Raw genomic sequence first — 19,377 nt, 5'->3', positions numbered from 1 at the left:
CATGAAGAACGCCAACGCCGTGCTGACTCATGAGGCATTCAAGACAAAGGAGGTCAGCAACAAAGACCAGTGAAAAAGGAAGAGCTGGGAAGAAATTTTTAGGTTATTTACATGATTATTTACATTACAGCATCCCAGAGAGATACGGTATATTATCTGATTTATGATTTTTCTCAGGATTATGCACTTGGTAAGGGAGGTAGATCTGCACCTAATAATTTTTCAAAGAAGCTTCTTCCAAGTTCCTTCTCTTCACTACAGGAAATGAAGTGCTTTTTAAATGCCAAAAGTGATTACTTATATCAAGCAGATGTGTTCAGAATATGGACTAAAACTGAGTTTTGGAGGATATCCCGTTAAAAGTAGTAACCGAAGGTACTTAATAATCAGTATTTTTGTTAATTAAAATTTCACCGTAAAATCTGTACATCTGCATAGAGTACTTGAAGAATTCTAAACCTGAATTTCTGTGGAAAAGTAACTACTTAGAAGTCACCTACATTTAACTAAATCCAATTCTTAGATACACAAATGGCGTTGCTCTCTATTCTGCCCCTAGCTCAACACCATACTGTTTTCTCTGTAATACCTCTAAAGAATTTTTAAATACCGAATACGGAAAAAGTTGTAAGGTCTCTTTGATGAGGGGTTTTTTTGGGAGGGGGGCGGGAGAAGGGCTCTATGTGTTTGTTTTCTTCTAAATGAACTGATGGCATGCTAAACTCCATTAAAACAAAGCACCTGGGATTTCAACATAAACACACTAACTTTATACCAAGACTTGGAAAGATATGCTATCCTTACATCATTGAATCTTCTGATTCAGGAGTATACTAGACATTTTGACTAATACAGATTATTCCCTCCCCCCTCCTCCGACCACAGACCCCAAGGCTCTGTCATTATTTTTTTTTTCTGTCATTATTTTAAGACCTTTCTTCATATAGACTTTTCCCATCTCCTGATAAATGTGTTTGAAGGCTTTTGTTGCTACTGTGAATTATGTTCTTACTCCATTATATCAGCTAATTAGTTATTGGTGGTTTAGAGTGAAGTTTTGGTTTTAGGACATAGGTCCTATATCCATCCAGTTTACTAAGATCTCAGCAATTCTAGTAAGTTTTAATAGAATTCACCAGTGAGTCTGCTGAGCTTGGAGTTTTCTTTTTAGATTTTTTTTTCTTTTTAAGGCCAACAGGCATTTTTAACCTTTCAAGCCTCTCCTTTACTGTTTGTAAGTAGCAACATTCCTCAAATGCAGTATCACTGACAGCCAGCCATGTTTCATTAATTAACCTCAAAGCTACACATCAGTGACCATAATATGTATTTTTTGGATATTAAAAATTAAGAGTCTCACTTTTCCAAGATGGTTTAGGCAAGTTCCGCATAAAGGAAAGAATAAGAAGTATGATCTCTCAAGTCGCTGGTGGCTTCGTGATTCTGTACAACAATCTCACACGGCTACTTCCAAAGTCAAAATAGTTTTCCTTGAAATCTATACATTTTGAGTAACTATTCAGCACAGAACATACACCTGGGTGCATAGTAAGTTCTACTCTTACAACTTATTTGGTGGCAAAATAAGGACTTTTTAATATATGCTGATCCTCTGTTTTGCTATTAAAGAATGCAGTATTCAAAGGTATTTGGCTGCCATATTAACCGCTAAATGCACATCTTTCCTGCGTCTTTATTACATGTCCATTCTAGACAAAGCTGTGGAGGGGCGATTTGTACAACATAAAACTCACCATTTTAGCTATTTTAAAATGTACAATTCACCGAGCACCTGGGTGGCTCAGTCCGTTAATCATCTGACTCGATTTTGGCTCAGGTCATGATCTCAGGATCCTGAGATCCAGCTCCAAGGTGGGCTCCACAGTGGGCTCCCCACTGAGCATGGGAGTCTGCTTAAGATTCTCTCTCTCCTCTTCCCCCCCGCCCTTACCCCCTTCTCATCCTTTTCTCTCCTCCTGTCTAAACTAAATAAAATAAAACGTACAGTTCACAACAGCACTTAGTACATTCACATGCCGTGCAGCCTCTGCCACTACCTGGTCCCAGAGCTATTATTTTAGAAGATAAACTGTAACCTGCCAAAGCATTTTCAACAGATTCTCGTGGTTTTTTAAAGCATATCATACACCCTGTCTCTTGCTATAAATGGACAGAGGTGAGCATGTGTACCTGATCATGACACTTCAGCCCTAAGAGCCTCAGCATGAGTCTCCTAGGACCAATAACTTTCTACTCCATAACTACAACACCTTGTCAGCACTCAAGAATTTAGTATCAGGGGCGCCTGGGTGGCTCAGTGGTTAGGCCGCTGCCTTCGGCTCAGGTCATGATCTCAGGGTCCTGGGATCGAGTCCCATGTCGGGCTCTCTGCTCAGCAGGAGGCCTGCTTCCCTCTCTCTCTCTCTGCCTGCCTCTCCGTCTGCTTGTGATCTCTCTCTGTCAAATAATAAATAAAATCTTTAAAAAAAAAAAAAAAAAAAAAAAAAAAGAATTTAGTATCAATATTATGTAATATGATTCATACTAAAATTTATCCCAATTTCTCAAAATGTGTTTTACAGGCTTTCTTCACTCCTAAAGCCAAGACCCAACATGAAAGCCACACACTGCATTTACTTGTACCACTTTCTTAGCTTCCTTATAACAACACTTTGGGCGGGGGGGGAGGTCTTTCTTGAAACTAAACTTCTGAAGGATATAGAAGAACTATTTCACGGACTGTTTCTTATTTGAATTTGTCCTGACTGCTTCCTCATGAGATTCAGGTTAAACTTCTTTAACAGAAATACTACACAGGTAGATTAAAAATATTAACTACACAGCTTTATATTAAAGGTCTATTCAGATTTTCTCCTTTTGAGGCAGTCTTGGTGTTTTTCTGAATACTTACCCATATATCTTAATTTTCAAATTTCCTATGTAGCCAATTAAAATACTCTTTTAGGGGCACCTGGCTGATTCAGTCAGAAGAGCAACTCTTGATCTCAGGGTCAGGAGTTTTGAACCCCACACTGGGAGTAGAGATTACATCAAAAAACTTTTTTAAATAAATAAATATCCTCTTTTTAATGAAGAGGAGAGAGAGAGGGTCTATAGAAATGCCCTTTTCAAAGCGGACAATGGTTATTTTTGACATTTTCTTCTCACTTGATCAATCTTATAGCAACATTTTTAGTCTTTTGAAGAACTTTGGGCTTTGCTGATCCTCTCTACTGTTACACTTACTTTTTCTACTACTTTCTATACTTACCTTCCTAATGTCCTTACCCTCTATTGTTTCCTATTCTTTTTCTAACTTTCTGAGAAAGTACCACTTGATCACTGAATTTCAACTTTTTTAAACACATGCACTGAGGGCCATAAAGTTCCCTTTGGGCACAGCTTCCACTGTGTATTATTTTATGCCATGTATAAATTACTCCAAAATGTAACTATCAAAAACAATATATACTCATACCCCAAGTCACTAAGTGTCAAAATTCAGGAGCAGCTTAGGTGGTTCTGGTTCAGGGTCTCATGAGATTGCGGATGTCAGCCTGGGCTTAGCTGGGGGATGGAGCAACTGATTCCAAAAGGCCTGACTCAACATGCCTATGGCGAGAAACTTCAGTTAAGTGCCATGAAGCCATGCAACAGTCCACAGGGCCGTTTGAGTGTCCTATCAACATGACGGCTGGTTTCCATCAAGATATTAGACAGATCAACCCTACTCAGCACGGGGATTACCAAAGGGGCATGAGTCGGGAGCAAGAATCACTGAACGAGCTGGGGTGGCCGCCTACGAAACTCTGTGCCCGGCAATACGTAATAACTAGTATTTCACTATTAATCAGCACAGCATTCTCTAATTTTTATTGACTTCCCTTTAATAAACGGGTTATTTAAAAGTGTACCTGTTTAAGGGCTATTCTCCTATTAATTGTGGCTGTTAGTCATTTCTGGTTTTAACTGCACTACCATCAGAGAATATATACTTGGGATTAATTTCAGTATTTTCAAATTTGTGAGAACTTGCTTTAGGGTCAGAACGTGGACAGTATTTACATAATAAACACCCCCTTATGACTACGAAGAAAGGATGCAGGTATTATATGCCATGTTTCAATCTGCACATCCAGGTCAAGGGCCATCATTTATGTTGTTCAAATCGAGATTCCTTAATAGCATAGGCTCTTCTTCCCAACTATGGAGATAAGATATTATTCTCCCACTATGACTAGGGAGGTCCATTTCACCCCCCCATAAATTCTATTTTTGCTTCATGTGTTTTGGCACCACATTCCCAGAATTTAGAACTCTTCTGTCTCATGAAACTTTTTATCATTATAAATTGTCCCTTTGCCTCTAAAAATGTTAACTGCCTTAAAGCCCTATTAGCTAATATTAGCATGGTACACCAGTCGTCCTATGGTTAATATTTGCTAAAGTCTTCCATCCTTTACTTCTAGCCTCCCTATAGCCTTACTGCAAAGATGGGGTTTTGTCTCTTAGTTCCGTCTGAAATCTTTGTCTCTCAATGAAACCACCTAATGCACTCACAAATAAAAATAAAGTGCTCACGAACATACTATTATCTAATCACAGCCTGGCAGCATCCTAGGACTTCCCATATTTCTTTCACTCTCCTTTCTTTCTCTTCTTTTTAAATTATTCCATATTTCCCCCTCTATTAGCTTGGTAGTTATACACTCTTTTACAGTTCTTTTAGTCGTTATTCTGGAGATTACAAAAATCCACATTCATCTTATTAAAAGTCTACTTCACTTCTCAAACAATGCAAAGATGTTAGGAATACTAAAGTTAGCTCCTCCTGATATACAAGCTTTTACTACTATTATTTGTGAGTTTGATCCTATGTAATAACTTTTAAGCCCATAAGCTACTATACTTGTATACGATCAGTGCTTTCTTCCATTTACCCACATCCTTTTTTTTTTTCCCCCTTTAACTCTTCATTCCTTCTTGCATCTCCAAGCCTGGGATCACATTTCCCTCTCAGCCTAAAGAATACTTATAACTCCCCCCTTAAGGCTGTTTCCTTGCTAGGAAATCGTCTGAAAATGTGTTTAAAGCATTTCAGTATCTTTGATAGGTTCAGAATTCTTGACAGTCATTTTCTATTAGCACCTTATTTATTTAAATAAACCCAAATGTAAGATTATTTTCCTTTTTTTGTGTGTATTTAGCCCAACACAGGGCTTGAACACATCACCCCGAGATCAAGTCACATCCTCTAGCAGCTGAGCCCGCCAGGTGCCCTTATTAGCACTTTAGAAGGAATATTTGTTCACTGACTTCCACTGTCCTCCGGAGAAGCTAATCATCAGTCTTACTGCTTCTTTATTTTTTCTTCTGCTACTTTCAGATTTCTCTGTAGAGTGATGTTCAAGAGCTGTAGTCTTCTGCATTCATCTTCTTTACTGTGCTCAGGGTCCTCAGTGTCTCTGCAGTCCGTGGCTCTACTTCTCCAGTGCAATTTTGCAAAATTCTCGGTCTGCTGCATTCCATCTTGCTCAGAAAATCTGGTTTCGCGCGCGGCATGCATGTGCGTACAGACACGTGGCGTCTTTTCAGCGGAGCCTCAGAGCCCAACTCTTCCCGCTATGCTTCAATCCATTTATTTTCTTCCGACCTCAGTTCCAGTTCATTAAATCTCCAATTTCTTCAGTACTGCCTAATCTACTATTAAAACCATCCACTCCATTCTGAAATTCAGCTTTATATTTCAACTCTAGAATTTCCCTTGTACTAACTTCCAGTTCTCTGCTGCAATGTTTTGTTCTAATTAGTCGAACTTACGTATAGATACTTTCAAGATCTACCCTTCCACTCCAAGTGTGTCAAAAATTCCGCTAAGCTTTATGGCCACCTTCTCTGGACTTGGCGAATGCCTTCCGACTCATAGCTCCTCGCTTTCCTTATCCACCATATCCTGACATCCTAATTTCTCATTCTATGTACCTCAGGTATTTTCCCACCTGTGTAGCCTTTCAAGTTCTTTTTAAAAAGGAAAGCTAGTCAAACCACCTACACAGTGTCCTTCCTTCCTGCAGAATGCTCATCTGCTATTCTTTCAAAATAGACAAAAGGTTCTATTTCTGGTTGTAGTAACACTAACATTTTTGAGAATGTAAATTCTATCAAATGACATTCTATAATGCTACCCTTGAGAAAGATATACACCAAAATGTTCACGATGACTGTTTCTAGATGGTAAGATCATAGAGGCTTATTTTCTTATTTGTTATTAACTATTATCTAATTTTTCTGCAAACAATTATTATTTCCACATCTTTTTTTTTAATATAAATTGGAAAAAAGAAAAACACCTTTACTATAGTGAAAATGGTTTCTATATGCCAGTAACAACTGGATAAAGAATATAAAAAAGATTAGTAACTAAAATTGTGTACTTGTTTGACTTTGAACTTTGGTAACCACTAACAACCTTCTGATATATAATAACTTACTACCACCCAATCAGACTTTTCAGATATCATTGGTTGGTGATAACTGAATGTGGGCCCCATTACCAAAGGAATGGGTTTCAGGAAAGACCAGAGCTCCAGTTTCACACTGAGGGATTCCATGATGGTTTGAGGACAGACACCAGCACAAAGCCACAGGTTTTCTCATTGGCTGCTATACTGGCCTGGAAGTTTGTATCAACCACAATGTCAACTATGGAACACACAGTGAAGATCTGAATAAATGTTCAAACTATGAAAACTTCTAGAGAATTTCTTGCCTTAAAATAAAAAGGCACAGGAGCACCTGGGTGGCTCAGTGGGTCAAGCCTCTGCCTTCGGCTCAGGTCATGATCCCAGGGTTCTGGGATCGAGCCCTGCATCGGGCTCTCTGCTCAGCAGGGTGCCTGCTTCCTCCTCTCTCTCTGCCTGCCACTCTGCCTACTTGTGATCTCTGTCAAATAAATAAATAAAATCTTTAATAAATAAATAAATAAATAAATAAATAAAAAGGCACAGCAAAAACCCTGCTTAAAGTTTCAAAATATAACACTATCTCAATTACGTTTGTCTTCATTCAAAATATATCTGTTATCTTTATTCTTCAAGAGAACTGACCAGAAGAGTTGAGAAAAGTGTCTCTAGTCACAGGACTCCACACATCTATTTAGAGACAACTTAACATACAGCCTGGGTGCAGTGGAACCACTCCCACAGTTTTATCCAAAATCAAATCGGAGGCACCAATGTGCCTTACAAGGCCTTACAAATCAGTATCTTCCTAACAAAACATTAATTTTCAAAAAACTGACTGAATAGCACCATTTTCAGTTCTGAATGAACTAATGGCTCTAAGACTAGGATTTGCTTTAGATACAACGTGAGGTGGATAGAGAAAAAAAAAAAAAAAAAAAAAAAACTGACCATGAATTAATGGGCATCTAGGAGTTCATAATACTATTCTACTTTGTGTATGTGCAAAATTATCCTCCACAATAAAGTGAAAAGATTTTTTAAATATACTTCAGCAAACTTAATCAACTTAGAAAAATCCACAGGTTTTTGGGGCGCCTGGGTGGCTCAGTGGGTTAAGCCGCTGCTTTCGGCTCAGGTAATGATCCCAGGTCCTGGGATCGAGCCCCGCATCGGGCTCTCTGCTCAGCAGGGAGCCTGCATCCTCCTCTCTCTCTCTGCCTGCCTCTCTGCCTACTTGTGATCTCTCTCTGTCAAATAAATAAATAAAAATCTTTAAAAAAAAAAAAAAAGAAAAAAAAGAAAAATCCACAGGTTTTAAAGTAGAAAAGTCATGAACCTATCCCGCTTCTAACGGACACTCCCCCAGCTCAACTACAAGCCTAATTGGGAAACAGTTAAGTTATCAGGCCTTCATGTGAAGCCCTAAGTGCACTGGACAACATTACTTCACCCTTCGAAGATCCACGGAGGCATGATTAATTACATTTTCTCTTGATTACTAAAGCAGACCACGTAATTACTATTTCTCATCTCTAAAGAGGGAGTTTTAAAGGAAAAGATCATACACAAATGTGCACACTAAAGCTAGTTTACCTGTAAAGATGTGATTGACCCCGTGTGTCCTTGGAGCACAGCAACTGGGGCACAAGTTCTCAAGCACCACACTCTAATTATCTTATCACAGCTCCCTGCAGCAATCATTGTATTCTCATAGTTTACTGCCATATCTGAAATTTCTGCAGAATGACCTCTTAATGTGGATAATAGGCGACCATTGTGTGTTGACCAAATCTTCACCAAACAATCATCTGAACCCTGAGGAAGAAAATAACCCAAGACAAATATTAAAACAGCAAATCTTTTCTAGCATTTTTTTTCATGTTTACAGCAGCTTTATTCACAAATGCTAATACCAGAAATACCAAGATGTTCTAGCATTTTTAAAATACCCATTTTTCCCCGGTCACTCAAATTAAGTATAACTCTTCTCTTCTCCCAGTATATGATACTCTGTAAATTATGGACTGTCTTACAGTCAACCACTTACGGAGCAATAGGGATTTTTTTTCTTCAAATCAAGTAACATCTTATATAAAGATCTATGAAAAAAAAATACTATGAAGTTTTCATTTCTGTGGATCAGATCACATTACAAATACTAATTCCCAAATTCCCCACAAGTAATGATTTCACTAAAAATTCATTGCCTCACCTATTTCAATTACATGGTTAAATGTCAGCTTAGCTCACATCAGCTAAATAATTTGATACACATCAGGACAGACCTACAGTTCACAAGCTAAGGTGAGTGGCAATCTCTCAAACAACAACTGAAAAATAATGTGACTAGCATCCTCATTTTAAATAACCCACAACACAGTCTCAAACTCGTAGCACCAGCCAGCATCCACCTAACTCAGAAAATTTTTAGTATCTACTCTGATTCTCACAACTGAAAAAGGAACTTAAACTTCTGACCCATTGTAATCGTCCCTTAAACTATGAAAATGTTAGATTATAAATTTTTACATACAGTTTCACAATAATAATAAAATAATCTTCACTGTTCAAGTAATCAATTCCCTGGATCAATGAGTAATCAATATGAATTATGAATCACCTGCAGAGATTTGGATTTTTATGGAAGCTTTTTCGGTCCTGTTTTGGTTACTGAACATACTAGAAACTACCCCTCAGCAGTAGGTCTAGGAATGGGCTGGAAGTGAAGTACTAGGCATGCGTATTTTTAAGATCCTTGATGAATCACGCCCATGGAACCACTCTCTAAGTCAACGTCTCACAAACACTACTACAAGACCTGGCTATCTGCCTCTGAATCACTTGGGATACTTAATAAAAATTCAAATTCATGGCCCCACACTAGATCAATGGAGTCAAAATCCCTGAGAATGGGAACCACAGATCTACATGTTTTATACAATCTCCTACATGATTCTAATGCACACAATGCTCTAGATGATACCAAATTGAGTTTAAAACGTTAACTCACGGTAAAGATTCTATGTCCTGTCCTATCAAATGCTACACAGTAAACAGCAGACAGATGTCCGAGAATCCTTCTGTGCATTTTTATATGCTGATACATAGTTCCTGGAAATGCTGTGCTAAAAGTGGAACACCCTGTGAGTTGTTTTCCTCGATGTATCTCCACTAGGAAATAAAAACAATGAAAATGGTTAAGGGAAGAGCCAATATGTAAAAATGAAGAAAAAAACTCCAAAACAAATTCTAGAGGGTCACAGAATCTACGTTCATGATATGCTAAGGACACTAGTTTCTCCCCAACTCTGTTCTACTATAACCACCCTTATGAGCCTCTCGTTACCATAAGATTATCTCTCATTCATTTTATTACATTTAGTAGTAACTTTAAAAAATAGTAAGTCTGGAAAAATGGTACTTATTACTATTGAAACAACACTACCAGTATTTCCCTTTAAATTTTAATACAGCCATTACAAAGGGTGGTCAAGAAATTAAAAAGCAGGGTTTCGGGCATCTGCCAAGCACACTCACTCACCAAGACTGGGTGGGGAACCATAATTCACTGCAATTTCTGGAGGTCTTCCTCTGTGAAGAGCAGCAAAGGCAGAGCCCTTCCAAACCTGTGTGCCTGCAGTCCTTTAAAACGAATTTTAGATACACATAAAATCTGAAAGTTAACCACACAAGAAAGATTTTATAGAATACTTACGTATTACTTGTAACAAAACTGTTTATTCAAAGTTTTACCAACTAATCAACTTTAACAGAAAAGCCCTAGAGGGTTTATTAGACTATTTCTGAAGGGGAAAAAAAAAAAATAAGACAATCTCAGCTACAAACGCTAACATGAGTATAGCACTTTACAATGTACAAAGTGCTTTCCACGTACATCATCTCAGTGAATCCTCACAACAACCCTGTGAGGTAGGTGTGATCGCCAACGCACAAGTGAGGTAACTTGAGGCTCAAAGGTTCTGGGACCTTTCAAGAGACCCCTGCCAATGACCAAGTCCAGATGGACCCATAAACCAAATCTTTTGACTCTCAAGTCCTAGTCAATGCCGAGTAAGTTTTTATTCATCAATGCAGAAGTACACCACACAATATGAATGGTAAGAGATCTTAATCACAACGGATCCAGCTTGCCCAAAATGGAAATTTTGTTAAGAAAAATTTTATTTGACTGTATATGAAAATCCTTAAAATGTTAATGGAGTTTTAAAATTAATTTTCGCCAATATTACCATGACTTTAATCTCCTTAGGAATATTGACAAAATTATAATGGCTTTCTCTGTTTTAGGACTCATGGATAAGCCTTTTACCCAAGAGCACATACACAGATCTGTGAGTGTGGAACACTAATTCTGGAGCGTCCCGTCCCTCTTTGAACTATCAACAAATACACTGAGAAAAACATCTGCCCCCTCTAGATGAGATCGCAGCGGTAACACAGGTTATGGCTGTGCCAGGAATTAGCTTCTTCACAAATGAAAGAGGAAGGGAAGGAAGGCATCATATAAACCTCTACTGAGCCTCGGGTGCCCCACCTAACACGCACATTACTTTTTACATGAACGGATTCATTACCACTATCGTGACCAAAGAGCAGTTACCAAGGCATCCTCTCTTGACACCAGTACAAAACAGAGAAATATGGGCCCCTACCCTAGGGCAGCTGGCTCAAGTCTCTTCTAAGGTCTGCCAGTTCTAAAGCAGTGCTCATCACAAAACGACACGGAGCTTGACACAAGTAAAGAAAACAGAGGAAAACAGGCCACTCAGGCAACTACTACATAACAACCTAAAATAGAATAATTACAAGGTGAATAGGGACACAGAGAAGGGAGAATAAGAACAGTTTCCTGACCCAAGCCACAGTGTGGCAGGGCCACAGAGCACTAAGAAGTAACTAAAGCTGACAAACCAGTCTGGCATGGAACCAAGAAGGAGGGTTGTTCTTTCTCAGTCAAGCTTTACATGCTGCTGGCGCACCTAGGAGGCAGCACCGTATCAGCAATGGATCTTAAAGAAAATCACGGGTATACTCAGGATCAGAAGAGCCAACATTCTTGCCCATTAGCAGTTAAGCCACGTCGTATACATAGATCATATCACATACATATACTTAATCTAAGTGATTTATACCAAGCTAACAGAAAAAGAACAGCAATTCCAAACATTTTGCTACCACATAACTTTGCAAAAAAATTAAAATCGAAGAAAAGGAACCATGCAATTGTACATTTTTTTGGTGCTTGTTTCAAACTGCTACCAATTTAGAAAATCACTTCCCCTTATTACAAAGGGCTTTCAGAATCTAAATACCAAATAAAATACTTCTAGCATTTAAAGAGTTTATTAGACACATACAATTACATTCAATGAAGTTATAAGTGAGCTACAAAATGGAAAATTAAGAACTCACATCGATAAAACCTCAAACACATCTCAGAATAAATTCAAGCTTTTTCACTTAACATCTAAACCTTAATCATTTTTTTTTAAATGCAGAAGGACCCATTAAACACTTATGTAGTAAAATTCAATGTCTATGCTAAATGCAGAGAATTTTATAGTCCACAGCATGGTTTATAGTTACATATCGCCTTTCTTCCACAATGCTTACATTACTTCACAATTATAATTATTATTAAGCTACAAAGCAGAACACTTCTTCAAATTAAGGTACCTTTTGCTGTACGTAGCAAAGACTGCCTTCCTGCACCAAGTAAAGAAGTGACTCTTGAAATACTGGGTGGAATTTCTTTATCCAACATGGGACCAATGCGTTGGCAGATTTGCAACAGATGATCAGGAGCCACATGCTTATTGGACAAGACCTAAGTTGGAGAACAAGTTGTAAAAACATTATTTACAGTATTATTCAATAAATATTAAACATTTAGGGATAAGTCTGACAAAACATGAGAAAAACATGTACACTGAAAACTACAAATCACTGATGAAAGAAATTACAGAAAATCTAAATGAACAGCCAGCTGAGACACCTGGGTGGTACAGTCACTGGACATCTGCCTTCGGCTCAGGTCATGATCCTGGGGTCCTGGAATTGAGCCCCACATGAGGCTCTCTGCTCAGCAGGAAGCCTCCCCACTACCGCCCCTGTGTTTCCTCTCTCTCTGTCAAATACATAAATAAAATCTTCAAAAATAATAAACATGGGGGCGCCTGGGTGGCTCAGTGGGGTAAGCCCCTGCCTTCGGCTCAGGTCATGATCCCAGGGTCCTGGGATCTCAGGTCCCCCATCGGGCTCTCTGCTCAGCAGGGAGCCCGCTTCCCCCTCTCTCTTTGCTTACCTCTCTGCCTACTTGTGATCTCTCTGTCAAATAAATAAATAAAACTTTTTTAAATAAATAAATAAACAAACAAACATCAAACGATCTATAGGTTGAAAGCCATCCCAATCAAAATCCAAGCAGGCTTTTTACAAAAATTGACAACTTTACTCCAAAATTCATAATCAAATGCAAGTGGCCTACAACAGCCAAAGCAGTTTTTAAAAAACAAAATTGATGCATGAAAATAATACTAACGCTGAGGAATCATTATGTAAGGACAACTGATTTTTAAAAAAAACACAAAGGACAAAAGATAATCTTTTCAACAAACAGCTAGAACAACTGGATATCCATTTGTCAAAAAATAATTTTTTTAAATTAGCTTTGATCTATACCTCACCCCATAAACAAAAATTATCTCAAGACAGATCACGTATCTACATGCACAATCTAAAACTGCAAAACTAATCACAGAAATCACTAGAGAAATCTTTAAGACCTGGTGTTAGACAACGATCTCTGACGACAACAAAAATACAATCCACACAACAACCAACAAATAGACTTCATCAAAACTAACAGCTTCTGGTTTTTCAAAAGGCGCTATTCAAAGCATGAAAAGAGAACCCATAGACTGAAAGAAAGTGTCTACAAAGCTTATCTCTGCTAAAGTACTTGTATCTAGAATATAAAAAACTCTCAAAACTCAATTATTAAAAAAAACTTAATTTTTAAAAACAGGCAAAGATTTGAACAGACATGTCTCTCTCTCTCTCTCTCACACACACACACACACACACATACACACACACACAGGAATACTACTCAGCCATCAAAAATAACAAAATCTTGCCATTTGCACCGACATGGATGGAACTATAGGGTATTATGCCAAGTGAAATAAGTCCGAGAAAGATAAACACCATTTGATTTCACTCATATGTAAAATTTAAGAAACAAAACAGACGAACATAGGGGAAGAGGAGGAAAAATAAAATTAAGACCGAAAGAGAGAGAGAGGCAAACCAGAAGAGATGCTAAACTCTAGGAAATAAACAGGGTTGCTGGAGGGGTAGTGGGTGGGTGGAGTGGGTAACTAGGTGATAAGCATTAAGGAGGGCATGTGACGGAATGAGCACTGGATGTTGTATGCAGTTGATGAATCACTGAACTCTACCTCTGAAACGAATGATACACTACAGGTTAATTATACTGAATTTAAATTTTAAGAAATTTTTAAATGAACCATTAATAACACACAAAGAGATGAAGTCTCAAAATAATTACGCTGAAAGACCCAGAAAAAAAGCACACCCTGTATGATTTTATTTAACATAAAACTCTAGAAAATGCACATTAATATATCATGACAGAAAGCAGATCTCCCTGGGAACAGGGAGAAAAGAAAAGCAGGAGGGATTACAGAGGGGAAGAAGACATTCTGGGGTGTGACAGAAATGTTCACTATCTTCATTAGGATGGGTTCATCAGTATTAACACACATGCAAATTCATCACCCTGAACCTTTATAAATATGCATGCAGTTTACTTTAGGTCATGTATATTTCAAAAAAAAAATTAAAAACACAGAAGGTACTGTGTAAGTTTAACTTCTAAAGATGCCTAATGTTACCTGATTTGAATGTGTATCACAAATTTTAATGCTGTGTTAAGGTTTCTCAATCAGGAGATGAGGTCTCTCAATGGTGACATTACCAACATTTGAGGAAAGACAAAAATCATCACTGTACAGGACTGTCTGTACAGGCAAGGCCCACTGCGCCCGGCTCCCTTCCATCATTGCCAACAGTATTCCCCATGCCACTCTGACACCAACAGTGCCCCATACACTTTTTCAAGCTCCCTGAGAAACCCTGCTCCAGAGAAAATTTGAAACATAGTTCAAGATCTCACTTTTGATTCTTATACATTAATTCAAATATAAAATAAGCCTGGATTCAATATAAAGTTGTTGTGGGGTACCCGGGTGGCTCAGTCAGTTGAATGTCTGACTCTTGATTTCAGCTCAGTTCATGATCTTAGGGTTGTGAGATCGAGCCCCACATAGGACTCTATGCTCAACATGGAGTCTGCTTGAGATTCTCTCCCTCTCTCTCTCACCCTCCCACTTCCCCCACTCTCTTTCTCTCAAGTAAATAGAATATTTAAAATTTTTGTTCGTAAGCCCTTGTGACAGAAGAGGCTAAATATCTTCAACTTTTCAACCTAACTTTTATTTTCTACACTGACAGATTATCCCACAGCAGAACTCCAAAAGGCCTATCAAAACTCAGAGAGACATCAAAGTGTTCCCTAATACTAATTAGCACTCTGTGCTTCAAAGTATCGCATGTGAAAGCCCAAAAACTGTTGTGGATAATGAGCTCATCACAGGAGGGAAGAGACAGGAGGAACTAGAAGGCAATTACAACAGGGCCAAGAAAATTACAGATCTGAGAATTTGTCAGTGATGCAAATCTGAAACAAAACCCCCACTGAAGTAACTTGCACTGATCACCTAAATAACCTACCTAAAAAGCTTAAGAAAGACCAAAAGGACTTTGGGCAATGGCAACATGGATTCTGTAAGGCAGAAAATCACTCTAATAGTTGTAAGATTTCTACTATCCAGGTGGATAGGTAAGATGTACTTGGCTTTAAGTTTTGGGGTTACACAACCAAGCCTGTGTCCTGAGTGGAGATTTACACTTGAAGACAGGCTATAGAGACAAGCTAAAACAAATTCTCTAACAGAAAAGGTACAAAATTTTAAACAGAGTGCTTCTAAGTGCTAGACATGGTCTTATTTATCTCTTAAATGATCAGAAGGGGAACTTTCTAGATTATACTCGCTGCCTGAGTTGAAGCAACAATTAAAACAGTTCATAAAGTACTAGGAGCCTTCGACATAGGCAGGTGTACTTAGACCAAGTCCGGGTGTTGTAGGAACATGGATTCATGCAACAGCTGTAATCCCATAAAGAAAATTAGATTCGCTACATTTCTGAGGATTCCAGCATAACAAAGATGGAGGGGGAGGAGTGTATTAACCTATTTTTGTATACAACAAGGTATTTCTGGAAAGTATGGTGGTTCTAGTCCTAATACAAACAACAAAAATGAACAGAAAACGGTTGTGAGTTTTAGCCTCACACTGGGCGTAGAGACTGCTTAAAGAGAAAATCTCAAAACACAAAAACAAGGGGCATCTGGGCATCTCAGTCAGTTAAACATTAACTGACTCCTGAATTCTGCCAGGTCAGGATCTCAGCCTGGTGAGATCCAGCCCCACCGCTGGGCTCCACACTCAGCATGAAGTCTGCTTTAGATTCTTTTTTTCCATCTCCCCTCTGCCCCTCCCCCTGCTTGTGTGCACATGCATTCTCACTCTCAAATTATGTTTTTAAAAAAGAACATGGTTCTTGGTTATATTAAAACTTAGTATCATAATGACCAACGATAAATAATGTTCCATTGGTATTTTCAAGTCCTCCACAGGCTGGTAATAGTCTCTACCAGCGACTTCAATGAGTAAGGCAGTTTTACAACATTCTCAAAACTAAGTTCCTTCCAACATCAGTATTTCTATAGCCACAGTCAGTATCATCTTATTTTTGTAGCCAGTCAGTCTCAAAGAGTTCATAAGCATATCCTAGGACCACTGTGTTTACTGTCACTATCACCAAATAAAATTGTGAGCACGAGCCTCTTCAAGCCCAGGGCAGCAGCTAAACTGGAAGCAGAGTCTAGATAACAGGTCGCATTGGAAAGTTATGGGAGAAGTAGCTTTTTCTGTTAAGTTTGGGATACCATAATCAGGTCTAGAATGAATGTTTAGTATCTTAATATGTACATAATCTAGCCTTTAGCTTTCCCTCCATTAAACTACATCTAGAAACCTTACAAGGAAAAACATAAGTGAACTACCACAATCACATCACAAATCCTATATAATAGGCACACCAGTACCACAATGAACAAGACTTGACAACAGAGTCTTTGATACAGAATAAAAAAATGGATGCCTGGGGCGCCTGGGTGGCTCAGTGGGTTAAGCGCTGCCTTCGGCTCGGGTCATGATCTCAGGTCCTGGGATCGAGCCCCGCATCGGGCTCTCCTGCTCAGCAGGGAGCCTGCTTCCTCCTCTCTCTCTACCCTGCCTCTCTGCCTGCTTGTGATCGCTCTCTGTCAAATAAATAAATAAAATCTTTAAAAAAAAAAAAAATGGATGCCTTCATAAGTAATTCTCCTCAGCCTCTGATGCCACGGAAGTTCTTGGCCTCTTTTCTAAGCTTTATAAGAAATGCAAGTTAGTCAGTGGCAACATAAATATTCCTATAGATGTAAGAGGGGAAAAGAGCTTAACCCTTAGTTTATACAAAAGGACATGGGCCAGAGAAATGGTCTAGTGTTGGCACAAAGATCCTTCACTCAAAAAACACTGATTTTAATTCAGAAAAGACCCCTAGTTTTAGCTTCCTGGAGACCAGCTTTGCTCACCTATAGCCACTATCTCCCCCACTTGGAAAGGATGCTCTTTTGTAACCAGGAGGCCATGTGATGTATTCCTGCCCAAAGAAACGGAGAAGAAACTTTCTGGGGCAGGGATGTTCCTGAAAAATTCTCCTAATAAAAAACACCCTTCCCTCCCAGCATTTCTAGGATAGCAACCCTGCCCCAGAAAGTCTCTTCTCCTAATAAAAGAACCCTTTCCTCCCATCATTTCTAGGATACGACAGCAACCGTAAAAGTTTGAGGAGAAAAAACCAAAACCGTCAATGTGCCCAATCAAAAAGATACAGACTAGGCCTTAATGACACCATTAACTCATTATATCAATTCCCTACAGACCTTATAAGTCTCCTTATAACTTTATTATTTAGGCCACTGCTTCTAAGCAAGGAAAACATCCCAATAAGCCTTCTATCATGTGAGATGCAATCACAGCAATCCTACCAGTGCTGCCCACCAACCTGGAAATCTGAGATAAGTCATCCACCAGCCATCCCAATAAAGTGAGGCTTACCTGGAAAATGCTATCATGCTTCAGCCAAGACTAAACAAAGACATCTCCTTAGTTAGTATTTCTGTGGTAGCCTACTAATATCATTTTCGTCTTCCCTTACTTAGCAAAAACAGTGAGCCCTATTTCTAGCCTTAAAAGCTTTTCCAATTACAAATTTTCATAGAAGAATATTCTAAGATTTCCGATATTCTTAATAGGGAGCTCTGACGACCATCTACAATAGCAAGTAAGATCATCTGAAAGGATAAATACAAAAGGCAAACTAATCAGGGGCTTTATCCATAAATCAGCTGACTTCTGAAAAGACACCACTGACCTGAGATTATTCTGTCATAACATATGAAAATAATTGAATTTCTAAGCAAAACCTAATTAAAATGAACCTGTGTGAAAACTAATCAAAGTCTGGGTTCTACACGGACTAATGAAGAATGAATATGCCCTAAAAGTCAACCTCTTTTTTTCTATTTCACAAGAGTATTAAAGCAGAAGAGGCAGGACATTTCAAATGTAGGAGTTTTAAACACGCTACAGACTACAGAAGATATGAACTAGTGATGTGCCAGTCAAGTAACAATTTTAGCCACGTGAACAAAGATCAGAGTTTTCAGTATTAGTACCTCTTCTAGCCAGACTTAGTTTATCACTTCATCAAGAAGTCTGCCATATTCAAAAGACCAACAGAAATAAAAACCTATTCATCTTAGCTAGGTCTTGAAACCAAATTCATGAAACTCAACACAAACAAAACGAGCTTACAGAGTCAAATAAAAGCCCTGCACTTCATGCGATTCTAGGTTCGGCTGCAGGAATCCTGCAGTGTAGGAAACAATTCTTAATACAGTAAGGCTCTATTCAGAATAGAAATCTTAGTCCCCAAACGAGTAACAAGCAGAAAGGATCCAGAGCTGCACAAATACTGGTCCCAAGTTAGAGTTAGAACCAATTCCTTCCTAACTGGCTGAAAGCAGACACACTGTGTATTTAAGAATCATCTTCTTTTTGAGCTAAAATCCTGAGCAAAGGGAATTTGATAAACCATTTTAATAAGAAAGTATCATAAATCTGATCACTAACATAGGCATACAATGTTACAAGAATGGAGAAGAAGTCTAGATGGAAGTCAGCAAAGGGCGCTTGGGTGGTTTAGACGGCTAAGCCTTCGGCTCAGGACTGATCCCAGGGTCCTGGATTGAGCCCCACATCAGGCTCCTTGCGCAGCGGGGAGCCTGTTTTTCCCTCTCCCTCTGCTACTTGCTCCCCCACATGTGTGCACGCTGCGCGTGTGATCTCTCTCCTGTCAAACAAATAATAAAACCTAAAAAAAAAAAAAAAAAGTCCCCAAGAATATAGTACGTAATGATGACCACAAGTCCCTGTAGAGAAAGGACTGAAGACTCAAATAGTATTTGCAAACTGACAGTTTGGAAGAAGCTAGATTCATACCTCACACCAACCATATGCTCAAATCAAACGACATGAAAAAACATGACAAGGACACTACAACGGGACCTAGAAAAAATAACAAGATAGATACATATACCACCTTTTATAATATTAGTTTTTGGGTGCAGAACACG

The 19,377-nt window shown here is 38.6% G+C and overlaps 1 protein-coding gene across 3 annotated transcripts in view; it reads right to left on the bottom strand.

Moving 5' to 3' along the window:
* BRWD1 (bromodomain and WD repeat domain containing 1) overlaps positions 1-19,377 on the bottom strand; it is a 115,043-nt gene that overhangs the window by 82,537 nt on the left and 13,129 nt on the right. For all 3 annotated transcript variants that reach the window (XM_047719871.1, XM_047719878.1, XM_047719885.1), the window contains exons 4-7: positions 12,162-12,312; positions 10,006-10,105; positions 9,475-9,635; positions 8,058-8,279 (exon numbers count right to left, since the gene is read on the bottom strand). In XM_047719871.1, the coding sequence (XP_047575827.1) occupies positions 8,058-8,279; positions 9,475-9,635; positions 10,006-10,105; positions 12,162-12,296 (618 nt within the window). In that variant the 5' untranslated portion in view covers positions 12,297-12,312. The remainder of the gene's footprint in view (positions 1-8,057; positions 8,280-9,474; positions 9,636-10,005; positions 10,106-12,161; positions 12,313-19,377) is intronic.

The sequence above is a fragment of the Lutra lutra genome, chromosome 1 (genome assembly GCF_902655055.1).
Source record: "Lutra lutra chromosome 1, mLutLut1.2, whole genome shotgun sequence".
Classification (NCBI taxonomy): Eukaryota; Metazoa; Chordata; class Mammalia; order Carnivora; family Mustelidae; genus Lutra; species Lutra lutra.
Note: the sequence above shows the minus strand (reverse complement) of the source record. Positions and strands in the feature narration are given on the sequence as shown.